General features: G+C 38.9%; 1 protein-coding gene across 2 annotated transcripts in view; it reads left to right on the top strand.

The window, feature by feature from the left end:
- Positions 1 to 16,137, top strand: part of Rpn10 (regulatory particle non-ATPase 10) — a 267,771-nt gene that overhangs the window by 213,760 nt on the left and 37,874 nt on the right. For both annotated transcript variants that reach the window (XM_090385019.1, XM_090385020.1), the window contains one exon: positions 3,127 to 3,235. In XM_090385019.1, coding sequence (XP_090241145.1) covers positions 3,127 to 3,235 — 109 coding nt within the window. The remainder of the gene's footprint in view (positions 1 to 3,126; positions 3,236 to 16,137) is intronic.

Here is a 16,137-nt window from a genome sequence, read left to right as displayed (position 1 = left end):
AGAAGATAAATCGTTTCATGATGTACTTCCGGATGAATAAAGAATTTAATTTCCTATATAATCCAATTAAGGATAACATTCAAGGGCAAAATACGCAAATAGCACTAAGGAAAAATTAGTTATATGTTTAAGGAAAGTTGAAATACTGCAAGTTTAATTTTGAATAAGGATTTATTCTGTCAAAATACGAAACAAAAATTTTTAATGAAATTTATTTACAATGAAAAACTTCTCAACCCTAAAAATTGAACTTGTAAGAAATCGTTATGTATGAGTTGTTCAAATTGAAATGATTGACTTGTTCATTCTCTCAATTTGTAATTCTGTTGGTTTGTTTTCCTCCTTTGGCCATTTTTGAGCGTTCCTGTGGCTGGACATTTGCAGTGAGCATGCCGAGTGGCTGGTCGAAGTAGAGGGTGCTTCGGAATATGCACAGGTGCAATGTCCTTGATGTTGTTATTTGATTTTGGATATTCTTACTTATGCACTCAAAACAGATTATTTACTTCTAATTTAATTTTGTATTAGCATTTCCTCCATTTTCCGCTTGTCACGTGGTCAGGCCTAATGAAATTTCTGTTTGAACAGAAAAATCTGACTCCCTGACAATGTCATTCGGCCTTGAAGCCCGACGTGTTATCTTGTGAATCCAGCCAATCACAACGGTGCTCTCCGAGCAATACGCTAATTGTTAAATATAGCTCCCCCACATTTGAAGTTAGATATGTATATGAGTGAAGTCTCGTGAAGTGACAGTAGTGTGTTTCCGCCCTAAGGCACTTATTAAACCAGCGATATCACTGCAATATACGAGAGGACCTTCTTGTGAAAGATACTGTATAAACTCCTTTTCACGATTTCTGTACCAGGAAAATGATGTACCTGGAGCAAGTAAGTTCTTTGCTTGAAGTCTGGATCCCAGAATTTCAGCAGCATACTTTGGAAGACCTAAGTCCCTTACTAAATTGTTCAGTTCGACTTGCATGAATTGCTGTGGCGTTAAAATATTTTCTGGTTGATAACATTCCTCTTCACTAACCCCTTTAGCATCTGCTTCGGTGGAAGAAGATGTGCACTTCAAAGTTTCTGGTGGAGGTTTTACAGGCAGATCAGGTCCACACGGAACCGGTCTTATGGCTGACGGTAGATCTGGATATTTGATGTCCTTTTTATTTTTTTTAATTGTAACCTTTAACGTCGCATACACAAAAGTAACATTCGGCATGGCTTACTGGCTCGTGCCACACCATAGGAATAGCAAATGGCAAGCACACCTTTTTTCCTTGACTCCATTTTCCGAGATATTCGACACATGTATGGCATACTTTATGCGGTGCCCAGGATTTATCCTGATCGCCTAGTTTTATGTCAAAGTATGCATAATATGATTTTTTTACAAAATTGGTAATATTTCGCCTCTGCTGTACAGGAACAAAACAACCACATATGTAACAAAATATGTTGGGACTGTTTATACACTTTCTAGTTGCCATACTAAAAGAAAACTAACACACAATGAGAGCTCACGATGGTTTTTACAGGAGTACTGTGACCGCATAAGGGATGTGCCACTTATATAGGCTCTGTGGTTGAGTAGACTGTACAAACAAGTCAGTGCATGATTGCACAAACAAGTGAGCGAGTTTAACCTGTAACCACACACAGGAGTCTCCCAGACTCCACTCAGAAAATAAAATTCTGGGAATCACAGATGGGCAGGAAGAGTGGGGTGGGGGCCGTCTACCTTCCTGGGTCAATTTAATAAAGTGTAGTTACGGTGCAGTGTAGTGCAGTGTGTGTGTGTGTGTGTGTGTGTGTGTGTGTGTGTAGTTACGGGTTAAAAAAAAAAAAAAAAAGTAAAGTGCAGCCATTATCAACGCACTGCAGGATGGAAGCCTCCTCAACAATTCATGCTGAGGGAAATGGACCATAATCTGCCACGCTGGTCCAGTGTGGGTTGGCAGATCGACCGTATTCAGCAGTCAGGGGCTTGAACCCCGGTCTATTCAAAGAGCGTGTGTTACTGCACTCCTGCTCCTGACCACTCGGCTACGGAGGCCTTTTGTTACGGGTTAAACATGCAATCTGTTGTATTTGAGGCAAATATAAGAAGAAGAAGAAGAAGAATCTTTATTGCAACTCTTAGAATAATAATTTACACGATATTAGTTGCAACAGCCCATCACGGCACAGTGGCCACGGGTTAACATTTTACAATATTTGATACTGATTACGAATATAGGGGTATAAAACTTGTAAACCATTGCAGAAACTATAGTTATGTACACATTTGCATATAATACCTAGATAATATTTTGTTAATGAATTGTGAAAAATCTTTACATGATAGAAACAAACTGACATCGGTTTAGTAATCAGTAAACATGCATAAATAACTGCCACATACTTTTACTCAAACCACAGATACACTGTAAACCAGTGTTATTATTTATCTGTTTACTTTTATAAAACATTAATGTGTGTGCACATATCAATTTGAATTTTCACATCTTATTGTCATTCTAAACTGGGAAATGGGAGTGTCTAATAGTTTCATGTTTATAATGTGGTTCTTTTTAATTTCAGCAGCACTAAGTTTTTTTTAATTAAAAAAAAAAAAAAGAATAAGTTTTGCGATCCATTAGTAAAAGATGAAGCATTGGTGTATGTCCTGGTCAAGCAGAATTAAAAAAAAAAAAAAAAACCCCACAAACTTTTTTCATAAATAAAGAACAGTTTGTCAGATGGTATGCAATAGTTTTTGCAATGATCAGGGGCACCATTAGCAACAGCTTTTTTTAAAAATTTTTTTATTTTGTAGAGTTATTTGAATGAGAGTGTGTTTTCAAAGGACTCTAATGCGGAGAACTTAGATGTGTGGAAGAGATCATAGCCATATATCCAGAAAATATATGTACCATTTTAAATGCTTTATACATAAATAAGCAGTTCATTAGGAGTTTACATTGATCTTTGTAAATAACATTTAAAGTTGGAACACTTCTTAAAAACATCTCAAATGTGAAATATATGTATGCACTACCCTATACAAATTCTGGTTGAAGCATTAGTTAATAACTGCTTATTATTTTTTCACGATCCTTATCTTTTTTAATATACCATTAGGCTTTGCGAGTTTCAATGGAAGAACAACGACAAAGACAAGAAGAAGAAGCTAGAAGAAGTGCTGCTCAAACAGTTACTGAAACTCCAAGCCAGCCAGCTGCTGTTAATGGTGAGCACTGATTTTTATTTAATTTAAGAAATTTGTTAAAGCATTTATATGTAGCATATTAATTTTACTATTAGTGCTTTGTGGCTGACCCATTTTGTGTTGGTCCCAAATGCCAACTGAGTTTGTTATTACTAACAGTGAACGTTTGAATGACATACTGCTTTTGCTTTAAATTTTTGAATGTGTTGTTACAGAAAACAGTAAAATAACAGAAGTCAAAGATAATAATTAACGTCATAAAATAATCCCCCACCCTAATTGTTGTTACCAATCACTGACTTCTTTTAAGCTCTACTCACTGAGTTGCAGTGCTCTTGCCTTTACTAGGTGTGACCAGTATCATAGGTAAGGAAACAAAACCACCCGAGGCCAAAGTGCAAGAAATGGGCACAAATTCCCTCCCTTTACAGACATTGTGAAAGACCTAGCATAATCATTTCATGATTATGCTAGGTCTTTCACAATGTCTGTAAAGGTCTTTCACAATGCACACGCACACATACAGGTTTTCACTCAACATGTGCTTGAGTTAAACACATGGAAACCAAATTTAAAAGAATACAAATACACTGAAATGACATTAAAAGTCTGTTACCTGCCCAATACTGAGTAGGGCCTCAATGAGTTTGCAGTGGCATAGATGTTCCCAGGTGATTGAACACATCTGGTGATACAGCTCTCTTTGATATCATAATTGTCCCACATTGGGGGAGAGAGAGAGAGAGAGAGAGAGAGAGAGAGAGAGAGAGAGAGAGAGAGAGAGAGAGATGAATCTAAGAGCCAATAATCAGATGTCTTCTGGTGTTCTGATAAGTTTAGTTTTCTTTTGATTTTTGGCCAAATGTTTGTTATTTTACATATTAACATCAGTATTTTTCCAATGTACAGATGTGTTATTTATTTAAAAATACTTTTTCTTTATGGGATTTTTTCCACCCAGACACAGATGACAGGCACTGATACCAGGAACATGGGGTGGTTGGTTGCATTTGGTTACTATTATTATTGTTACAATTGATCATGGAACTCTCTTATTATCCTACAGGTGTTCAGGATTGTGTGTTTCTGGAGTTCCAAGTGTTCTCTATGTTGTTGTTGTTGTTTTGGTTTTTAGGAGCATTAGCAACTAAGGCCATATTGCTCCGGGAAATGCGGTGGTCATTCCCTGACCTTTCCGCATCCTCCGTATTTGGTGGTGACGGGCTCGAACTCTGGTCTAATCCAGAAGCATGTGCTACGCACTGCTGCTCCTTCCCACCTGGCTACGGAGGCGCCTAAGTGTTCTCTGGGAGGCCTATTGTTGCTTTGGCACAATTCCAGTGGTTGACAGGATGATCATTACTTGTTCCATATGCCACATATCTTTCACTTCCTGTCTTACATCTCAGTTCCTCCTGATCTTTTCCTCTTATGTTTTCTGGAGGTTGCCGGTGTTGGGCACCACTATGTATCAGGTAGGTAACCATTTCCTTTTTCAATTCCTACTATTAGTTCACACTCTCCCTATATATATTTATATATCTTGTTCAAATTTTCAATCGTTAATAAAATACTTTTTATTCATCCACTCAAGTTCAAATAAATTTTTTTAAACTTGTAGTGGATGACACTTGATGTTAATACAGTTTTTTTCAAATATTAATTCATTAAATAAATTTAATTGATTAATTTTAGTTTTATATGGGAGAAAAAAACTTCTTGTATAAGATATTTAGCAGGATATAAATTTAGGAATAAAATTGAAATCAACAGGCAGTAGCTCAATCGGTAAAATGCAAGGATTTCAGTATTTTTCACGTGAAGGTGAATGCGAGTTCAATTCTTGCGAAAATCAATAATTTTTTGATAAATTTTTGTTATTCATCCACTCAAGTTCAAATACATTTTTTTAAACTTGTAGTGGATGACACTTGATGTTAATACAGTTTTTTCAAATATTAATTCATTAATTAAATTTAATTAATTATAGTTTTATATGGGAGAAAAAAATTTCTCTTATATAAGATATTTAGCAGGATATAAATTTAGGAATAAATATCGTCAGTGGCGAAGCGTGTAGATTGCTGGAAAAAAATTTCTTTTTCAGATTCTTTTTTCATTCTGGGTTCTAGTCTGAGTCAAGGAGGGAACAAAATGGAAAATGAAACATGTGAATAAAAATAATAGTCCAACACCATATATAGAAAGGAAAATGGAAAATTGCAAGGAAATTCGCTTTCTATTTTGCCACTTAATATTGTGATTCTGTCATATGTATATACATATTTATATTAATTGTAATTATTTAATAAAAAGTAACTAAAATAAAATTTTTCTTTGTTGACCTAAGTAGGAATTGACTTTAAACATTTTTTTTTTATATTACTTGTTTCTATGAGAGTTATGTCTAGTCTGTTGTGCAGGATCATCTTGTCTGTTATGGTATGTTCCCACTATAGTCTGAGTAGAGGTCTCTAGTACAGCCTAAGGCTCATACTTGTAATACAGTAAACTTTCTTCAATCAGCTGGTATTTTGCACTGGCTTCTGATGTATTGTCCTGGACACCTGGTAGTGTTTGAAAGTGTACCCCATCTAGGTGATCATCATGCTGTGATGACTGGATTGTTTCTGGGGCCAAAATTTTGATACCTGGTATTGGATGGTGAGCATGAAATCTTCAGTCTTAGGGAAGAGCTTCCTGTTTGTGAGCCATGCGTTGGAAGCCATCTTATCTATACAGCCTTGATTGAGGTCATTGTAGTATCTGCCACGGAATGTCTTCTTTGCCTCCCATCTTTCAGTCTTTGTTTCTTCTCTCTGTCAGTATGGTCTCCTTGTTGGTGCTGAGTGTTGTGTGCCATTTGACTATCTTTCTGGGACTTGACTATCTATGCATACTCTGGGATTGTTGTGATGGTGTGTTATTATTTGGGCAAACTGCTCCTGTGTGTGTGTGTGTGTGTGTGTGCGTGCGCGCGCGCAGATGAACTTCTTGTACCAGTAATTCTGGATGTTATCGATTCCCGGGATTCACCATTTGTTTGACTTCCTGATCGACTGTTTTACTTCTTCCCGAATCTTCCATTCTGCCATCTCTTGTATGATCTTGGGTTTCTTCTTTTCTAGATCTATACAGGTGGCACCTTATGGCTAATTTCACTGCTCCACAGGTTTTCACAGAAATCCTCAAGTACCTTCTGGTACTTGAGATTTCTTTGGGGGTTCTGTTGCCTGCCTTCTCCATTTGTCTGAATTTCCTGTAGAAGGCGCTCTGGTTTTCATCAAATATCCTGTTGTCTGTTTTTCTCTGGCCACTCTCCATGTAATGGTAAAGTCTTTTGTTATAAATTACAAGGCACTCTCCCTGTAATGGTAAAGTCTCTTGTTATAAATTCTCTGATTATAGGTCTTGTGTTTGCTGTGGACGTTACCTTTCTTGAGGCTGGCCTTCACTTTTGTGATCAGTTTCTTACTTCTGTTACCCCATCGGTACTAGGTCAGTTGGTCTATCCTGACTCTTATCTCTCTCTCTTTCTGATGCTGGTGGCTTCTTGTCTTTGCATTTTGTGTTATCTTGTTCTCTGGTTTCCCTTCCATTCGTCCTGGTGACTACTACAGTGGCACAGTAAATGGCTGTGTAGATGGTATCTAGTGTTACTTCATTGTTGTCGAGGTAATCTGGTATTATTTGCTGTTCGAAGTGGTCTGTGACTTGCCATAGGGTTCTGCTGGATCCCTGATTTGGTACGGTGTGGGTCTTTGTGGGGTCCATTCCCTCGAATTCTGCTAGGGTATTCTTTCATTCTGGATATCACTATCTCATCCATTTCTACTTCAGGTGCTCTGTATTATAGTTTATGTACTTGCTCTTCCTCCTCCAATTCTCTCTTTTTTTTTTTTTTTTTTTTGCCTGTGTTTGTTGTTTGTAGTTTGTCACTCATATCCTGCTTGATTTTTTCCAAGAGTGCAAGAGATATCAGTTGCTTCTTGAAGATCGTCTGCTTGCTGTCTGGTGATTCACACAGCCTGGAATAATTTCAACAATTTTGCATTGTTTCGTCCTGTACATTGTCATGTCTGTCTCTAGTTTCATTGCTTTGTAGTATGTTTGCATGATAAACATATTTATTTCGATGTTCCATTCATGCATTGGTTTCTCCTTCCCTCCTGCCTGGTCACTAGTGTGGTTGTGCAGAAAGCACTTCCATTTCGTTGGGCTGGATGGGATTGTCCTTCAGTTGTGGTAGCCATACGGGAGAAGGCACCCCTCGCTCCAGTGTTGTCCGCCTGAATGCGAGTGACTTTATCCTTGCCACACTTGATGCAGTGAGTGACTGAATTTGAGTGACGTTATCCATGCCACACTTGATGCAGTGAGTGACCGAATGCGAGTGACTTTATCTGCACCGTACTTGATGCAGTATTATTTATTTATTATTATTATTAACTATATAGTATCGGTGTAAATACACCATAGTTAACCCATATATTTGAACTACGTATGTAGTGTAGAGGGCATCGTTTTAATTGTATCTCTTGTGAAGGCAACTACATTATGAGATACAATTAAAACGATGCCCTCTACGCTACATATGTAGTTCAAATATATGGGTTAACTATGGTGTATTTACACCGATACTATATAGTTAATTATCAAAAACCCATAAGGATAATGCCCTGTGCATTTAATTTTCCAAATACATTATTATTATTATATTATTTCTCCCTGATTAGGGGTTCCACCTTGTGATGGGTATTGCTACCAAGTACACAGAGTGGTTGTTGTTATGTCTGGCCGAGGAACTCTCTGACTATCCTACAGGTGTTCAGGATTGCGAATTTCTGGAGTTCCTTGTAGGTGTTTGCTGGGAGACCTATTGCTGCTAGGCTATTATGTAGAGGGGGTCTTTGGCACCATACCTGTGGTTGACATGATGATTGGGATGGTCATTACTTGTTCTATATGCCACATCTCTTTGATCTCCTGTCTTAGGTTCGTGTACATCCTGATTTTTCCCCATGGGTTTTCTGCCGGTTTGCCAGTGTTGGGTACCGCTATGTCAATCAGATAGGTAGTCTTTTCCTTCTTGTCCACAAGGGTTATGTCCGGTCTGTTGAGTTGCATGCAATACAATCAGCCCTAGATCACATTAAAAATCGTGACTACCAGAGGTATATGATTTATTGTGATTCATTGAGCGTATTACAGGCACTAGTATCGGTGAGGTATAACCCTCATCCAATCCTGTCCAGGATCCGGAAGATTCTTTTTTCTCTTGTGGAATTAGACTTTGATATTCGCTTTTTCTGGATCCCAAGCCACATTGGGATCCGGGGAAATGAATTAGCTGATACCGCTGCCAAATCAGCCATTTCCCTGGATAATCATTGCCTGTCAGTCCCCTATACAGACTACAGGCAAATAATACGTTCTAAATTACTCTCCCAATGGCAAGATTCTTGGCACGGACAAGCCACAAATAAATTACATCGCATTAAGCCTGTAATTACGCAATGGCAATCCAGTCTATGCAGGGTCCGAAGAGAGGAAGTTGTTCTTGCTCGGCTCCGCATAGGTCATAGTCATCTAACACATTCCTATTTGCTGAGGGCGGATGACCCACCTATGTGTGAGATGTGTAATGTTATTTTAACCGTCTGTCATCTTTTTATAGAATGTCCTGTTTTTATAGAAGCATGTCGCTTGTGTTTTACTGCTTTTAATAATTTGACTGAGCCATTTACACTCAGTCAGATAATAGGTGACAGAGACAATATGTCCGACGTTTTTAACTTTCTACAAACTATTAATTTTTATACAAGGATCTAAGTTTTTATACTTTCTATGCTTTTACTTGGTCCTTTTTAACATAATAATTAATTGTTTGACGTGGTAGCCTTGGCTACCAAAATGTTTAGTAGCATCTTAAATTTGACTTGGTGCATTATGGCCTTAGCTGCCAATACGCCATTAAAAACCAAACCAAACCAATCCGGTCTGTTGTGCGGGATTGTTCTATCCGTTATTATGGTGCGGTCCCAGTACAGCTTGTGGGTTGGGGTCTCTAGTACTGCCTGTGGTTTGTACTTGGTCATTACTTGTTCCATATGCCACATCTCTTCGATCTCCTGTCTTAGGTTCGTGTACATCCTGATTTTTCCCCATGGGTTTTCTGCAAGTTGCCAGTGTTGGGTACCGCTATGTCAATCAGATAGTAGTCTTTTCCTTCTTGTCCACAAGGGTTATGTCCGGTCTGTTGTGCGGGATTGTTCTATCCGTTATTATGGTGCGGTCCCAGTACAGCTTGTGGGTTGGGGTCTCTAGTACTGCCTGTGTTTGTACTTGGTCATTACTTGTTCCATATGCCACATCTCTTTGATCTCCTGTCTTAGGTTCGTGTACATCCTGATTTTTCCCCATGGGTTTTCTGCAGGTTGCCAGTGTTGGGTACCGCTATGTCAATCAGATAGGTAGTCTTTTCCTTCTTGTCCACAAGGATTATGTCCAGTCTGTTGTGCGGGATTCTTCTATCCGTTATTATGGTGCGGTCCCAGTACAGCTTGTTAGTTGGGGTCTCCAGTACTGCCTGTGGTTTGTACTTGTAGTATGGTACACTTTCTTTGATCAACTGGTATTTGCTCGCTAGCTTCTGATGTATTATTCTGACTACCTGGTCGTGTCTATGAGTGTACTCAGTCTGGGTGATCACCTTGCACCTCGCGGTGATGTGTTGGATTGTTTCTGAGGCCAGGTGGCATCGTCGACATGTGTCATCTGACATTCCGGGCTCCTTTGTGATGTATTTTCTGTAGTTTCTGGTGTTGATTACCTGGTCTTGGATGGTCAGCATGAATCCTTCAGTCTCGGAGAAGAGCGTCCCGCTTGTGAGCCATGCATTGGAAGCAATGTTATCGATGTGATCTTGATGGAGGTCATTGTAGTGTCTGCCACGGAGTGTCTTATTTGCCCATCTTTCTATCTTCGTTTCTTGTACCGTTTGGGTGGGGGGATTTCCTCGCCTAGGTTGAGTGGGGTATACCACTTATCTATCTTCCTTATGGCCTGGTGGAGTGGTGCTGTGTTGTTCTCAAAGTAATCTTTCAGGTTAACTATCGCTGTTTTCTGTTGTTCTGTCAGGTCTATCAGGCTTCTTCCTCCCTCTTTCCGAGGTATTGTTATTCTCTCCGTTGCTGACTTTTGGTGGTGTTGGTGACTCTTGGTCATCATTGTCCTTGTCTTTCGCATGATATCTTCTAGCTCTATGTTAGTCCAATCTATGACCACGAATGTTTATGTTATTACCGGAGCTGCATAGACGTTTATGGCTTTTAACTGTGTTCCCTCTGTTCAGTTTTGCTTTCAGCAGGCTTCTGAGTTTCTGATGATATTTTTCGGTCAGGCACTTCTTGATTTCCTTGTGTTCCAACTGCTCAGCCTGCATCATCCCTAGGTATTTGTAGGTCTCTCCTTCTGTCATAGCTTCGATCTCTTTACCAGTCAGCAGCTGGTAGTTTCGGCCAACTAATTTTCCCTGGTGCTGTGTGTGGGTCTTGCATTTTTCTAGACCAAATTCCATCCTGATGTCCTTGCTGAATTATTCGGTGATCTGGAGTTGCTTCTCGGTTGCCCCGTAGAGCTCGATGTCATCCATGTACATCAGTTGGGTAAGGGTGTACAGCTTCTTTCTTCCTTCGTTGAGGTTATATCCATACTTGCTGCCATTGAGCATGGTGGATAGCAGGTTGAGTGCTAGGTAGAACCATAGTCGGCTCAGAGCATCTCTCCGAAAGATTCCTCTTCTAATGGGGATTAGTCTGGTTGTGATATTCTCGACCTTAATGGTGGTACTCCATTTTGCCATTGTTGCTCCTAGGAAGTTTGTCACTATCTGATTGACCTTACAGATCTTCAGAGTCTCTATTAGCCATCTATGAGGTAAGGAGTCGAAGGCCTTGTGGTAATCTATGTGGGCTGTGTATAGCTTTGCAGTGCTTCTTGAAGGCTTGATCCATAACTGCGGCATCTATGGTTAATTGCTCTTTGCATCCTTTGCTCCTCCGCTTGCATCCTTTCTGCTGTTCATTCGGCCATTATGTTCTGACTCTCTAAGTGGTCTGATATCTTCTTAGTTATGCAGCTGGTATTGGCTAATGCACAGGCAGGTCGTCTAGAGAAGATATGATGCACTGCATGACTTGGTTTCCCCTTTTGTGCAGGAATATGAGCAGGTAGAAGACAAATAGAAATACTTGCAGAGATTGGCTAACTTACAGTAATGAAAATTCTATTCAAATTCTTGACAAATAAATAAATCACTGAAATAGGTCTGAATTAGTCGTTTGTTGATGAAAAACCAAAAAGTGTTGACTGTGCACTTTGTAAGACAGAAAAAATAATTTATTTTGATAAATTAAATAAAATGCTTTAGTTGCGATAAAACCAGAGCATTTTATTTCCTGTAATTTTCATTACAAACATTTACATCCAAATATTCTATTTTATATTAAAATCAAAAGTTTTATATCAAAAGTTATATTAAAATACATTGTATAGAAGTAGAAATAAAATATATAAATTGAACATTTTGTTGTGTTTTGAAATATGAAATAATTTGTTTTTTGAAACTAAAAATAATGTGAACATTTATGACAGTGGGGTTTTTTCTGTGTAGAATTTTCGCATGGGTTTTTTTCATGTGCATATTTATCTGGTCACCGTTATCCTCACTTGTACAGAAAGTCTTTTCATATTCCTCTCTTCTGGCTTGAATAAAGCAAAGCAATTTATTTGTTTCTTTTAAATGTGTCGCCAGCATTTGAAAATTTGAACATAGCTTTTCAGTCCATTGTGCTTCACATCCCTGTACTGAAGTTGTTATTCCTATATATGATGAAAAATGTTATGAGTAAATTTATTATGCCACCATTTTTTAAAACAGTTTTTATACCAACAATCTTTCCACTTCCATTTTGGAAGTTGATTGCCAAAGCAGACTAAACCAGAAGGATGATTTTAACCAATCAGAATCAGAATGAGAAGATTCTATTCCTTTGTTTAGTGAGGAAGTACTTTATTGTTGCCTATTAACATTAGTAGAGGCATATGATGCAAGAAAGCAAGCTTATATAGCATCAGCTAAAAAAATAATAAAAATAAATAAAATAAAATAAAACCCCTTCCCATTTCGCCCATTCATTCACTCCATATTTTTATCTTGTTTTCCTTGAACTTATTTAAGTTGCTGACTTCCACTACAACAGATGGAAGTTTGTTCCAACTATCAACCACTTGTATGGCACCTCCGTAGCCCAGTGGGCAGGAGCAGCAGTGCGTAGCACACGCTTCTTGATTAGACCGGGGTTCGAGCCCGTGCCCACCAAATACGGAGGGTGCGGAAAGGTCAGAGAATGACCACTGCATATCCCCGGAGCAATATGGCCGTAGTTGCTAATGCTCCTAAAAACCACAACAACATCAACCACTTGCTGGCTAAAGGCAAATTTCCACACATCTATTCTACAATTGTCTTTCCTCAATTTAAATTTATGCCCCCTCAGGTAAGCAATCTGAGCAAGAGGAAGAATCCCATTAGTTTTTGAGCTTGCTCAATCCATTAAGGCCTTATACACCTCAATTAGATCACCCTGTAGGTGCCTAGTCTCCGGAAGCTGCAATTTGCAGAACTTAAGCCTTTCTTGGTAACACCAACTCTTTGTTCCATTTATTAATGTCATTGCCCTTCTCTGTACTTGTTCTAGCAGCTTGACATCTTTGCTAAAATGAGACCTCCAGAACTTTATACAGTACTGAAGGTGTGGTCTGATCATTGCCTTATAAAAGGGGATAATCACCTTCTTGTTTCTGCTAGAAAAATTCCTATATATCATTGACAAAACTCCATGACCTGCTCTGGCATCCCATCTGCACTGCACAGAGAACTTCATATTTGACTGCACCAGGTCTTTTTCATTCTCCACCTCCCTGAGTGTAGTACCAAAAAGTTGATATGTTACTATGGGGTTACTGCTACCCATATGCAGTACTTTACATTTGTCAATGTTAAACTCCAGCCATCTCTCAGTCCATTTTTCAACTCTTCCAGATCTTGTCGCTGCAGCATACTATCATTACTGTCATTAACCCTGCCAACCTTCGTATCATCTGCAAACTAAACTCAGACATTAACCCTGATATACCCTCCTCAATATCATTGATAAATACCGAAAACAACAATGGGCCAAACACTGAACCCTGGGGGACTCCACCAATAACATTAGCCCATGAAGAGCAGTGTCCATTGATAACCACCCTCTGTCTTCTCCCACTAAACCATCCCTTTATCCATTGCAACAACTTGCCCCCAATGCCATACTGCTCCAATTTGTACAGCAGTCCCCCATGTGCCACAGTATCAAAAGCTTTCCTAAAAGCCAAGTATATGATAACAAAACCATTCTTTCCATCCAGTCCCCTTGCAACCACATCATAGTATCCAATCAAATTTGTCAGACAAGACTTCTCCATAACAACCCATGCTGTGTCTGAACTATAATTGCAGTCTTGGTTAGATGATCCTGCATCGCTTCCTTAACCATTGAATCCATGACTTTCTATGAAACATAGGAAGCCTTCATAATTATGGCTACGAGCCTGCTTGCTTCCTTTGCTGCCTCCTTTAACATGACTGGATAGATCCCATCCACCCCAGGTGCCTCTCTTATGGTTAACTTCAACAATTTCTCGTCTACTTTGCTCTCAGTATTACAAAATCACTCAGCTCCTTGTTAGAGTTTGACAAACTTCTTGCATTCCCCTCCTTGAATAACTCCTCTGTGAATGTAGATGCAAAATACTCACTCACTCCATCAGCCACCTGAGCATGAGCATCAATAGTCAAATCATATATGTTAAGTGAACCAATCTAATTGTGCCTCCGTAGCCAGGTGGGAAGGAGCAGCAGTGCATAGCACGCTTCTTGATTAGACCGGGGTTCGAGCCCGTCACCACCAAATACGGAGGATGCGGAAAGCTCAGGGAATGACCACTGCATATATCTGGAGCAATATGGCCTTAGTTGCTAATGCTCCTAAAAACCAAAATAATAACAATAATAACCAATCTAATTCATCCCTTTCCTTCCAGATTTTACATAAGTAAAGAACTCTGCTATTTTTCTTTGCTTCCCTTGCCAAAGGTCTCTTGTAATTTGTAATTTGCCTTCGCCTGCCTAACCTCCTTTGCAACTTGATTACAGACTACCTTATATCTGCCATAATCTTCTGTGTCGCCTTATAATTTATATGCATCCCATGCATTTCCCTTCTCTGTAACGAGCCTCATCAATTCATCTGATATATATTCAGGCCTAAAACTTGAACAGTATTTTTTCCAAGATTAAGTCCCTGAAGGCTTCCCTTTTGGAATCCACTGTTGGTAACATCATCAGTTGATCCCACTGTATAGAATTTAAAAACTCTCTGAGACCTGTAGTCACCTGTACGAAAGCAAAAACCCTTCCCCATACCACTAATGGTAGTTACATCTTTAATTAAATCCCAAATCAGTACACTGTGATCACTGCCACTTAGTGGTTTCTTTATCTGCAGATTCTTAATGCATGAAGAATTACTGCTGATAATCAGATCAAGAATATTACTCCCTCTGGTTGCATGTCGAACATGTTGTTGTAGAAAAAACAGTCATTCAGTAAATCCACAAAAGTCTTGGTAGTGTGTTAGTGACCAATCCACAAGTTCCAGTCAATAGCTGGAAAGTTTAAATCCCCCATTATAAGACATTCTGATTTATTGGCCCATTCTATTTCTCTGCACAATTATTCATTATGCTCATCACATTCATTAGGCCTATAACACCCACCTCCTATTTTCCCTTTCCTAGTGCTTATGTCACACCCCACTGACCCAACATTGCATCCAGTTGACATTGTCCACCAATGTCAACTGGATGCACTTCCTTAGATTTTTGTGTTTCTTAACTAACAGTGTAATCCCTCCTCCCTCCCTACCCTGTCTATCTTTTCTGTACACATTGTACTTCCCAAATTCCAATTCTGCACTGCTTATATCCGTGTGGCACCACATCTCTGATATCCCAACAGTATACACTTTTGATGTCTTGACCAGCACTGCAGATTTTTCGAATTTATTTACTATACTCCTAGCATTGGTGTACATGCAAGTATACATTCTTACTCTTAGTTACCCTAACACAACACATGTATTTTCCTGTTCCATGATGACTCGCAGCAGCTCCTGAAATCCCCAGTACTTTCTTCCCAAATTCTTCCAGGCTGCTGCTCATTAGAAGCAGTAGAAGCAGAAGAAGCAGTTTAAGAATCACTTTCACCTCTTCCTGTGGCTACTATTAATCTATTAATCTCCCTCCCAAGCTAGAAGTTTTCCAACCCACCTATACCACTATACCACTTGATAACATCAGAATATTCTTGCACCCTTTCAATTTAAGTGTATCCCATCCCTGTATAAACAATCATGTGGTTTAGGCATCCTCCATATCCAAACACATCATTGAGACTGGGAAAGCTTGACTAACTGCTCAACAGGATTAGTTTACAATGGTCCATATTCAGCATGTCATGCACCATGCCAAACAACAGTATGCATTTGCAACTCTTCCATTAAAATTGTGTTGACATATAGCTCTCTACTTGTCATGAAAACAAGTTTGGTTGTTACTGCCTACAGCTCTATACTAGTAATGTCTTGGGCTCAGTATCATCTCTGCTTTCTGTTTCTTTAGCATAGAATGATTCCTAAGTATGCACACACATTTTAAATGTGTGTGCATACTTAGGTATGCACACACATGTTAGATAAATTTTGAATCTGGGGATGTGTAGGACAGTTATCAACTAGCAAAAAAAATATTTTTTCCTTTTT

Source organism: Mastigoproctus giganteus, chromosome 11, assembly GCF_048544385.1.
Source record: "Mastigoproctus giganteus isolate SK-2022 chromosome 11, ASM4854438v1, whole genome shotgun sequence".
Taxonomy (NCBI): Eukaryota; Metazoa; Arthropoda; class Arachnida; order Uropygi; family Thelyphonidae; genus Mastigoproctus; species Mastigoproctus giganteus.
The sequence above is the reverse complement of the archived record's forward strand: the minus strand, read 5'-3'. Positions and strand labels throughout refer to the sequence as shown.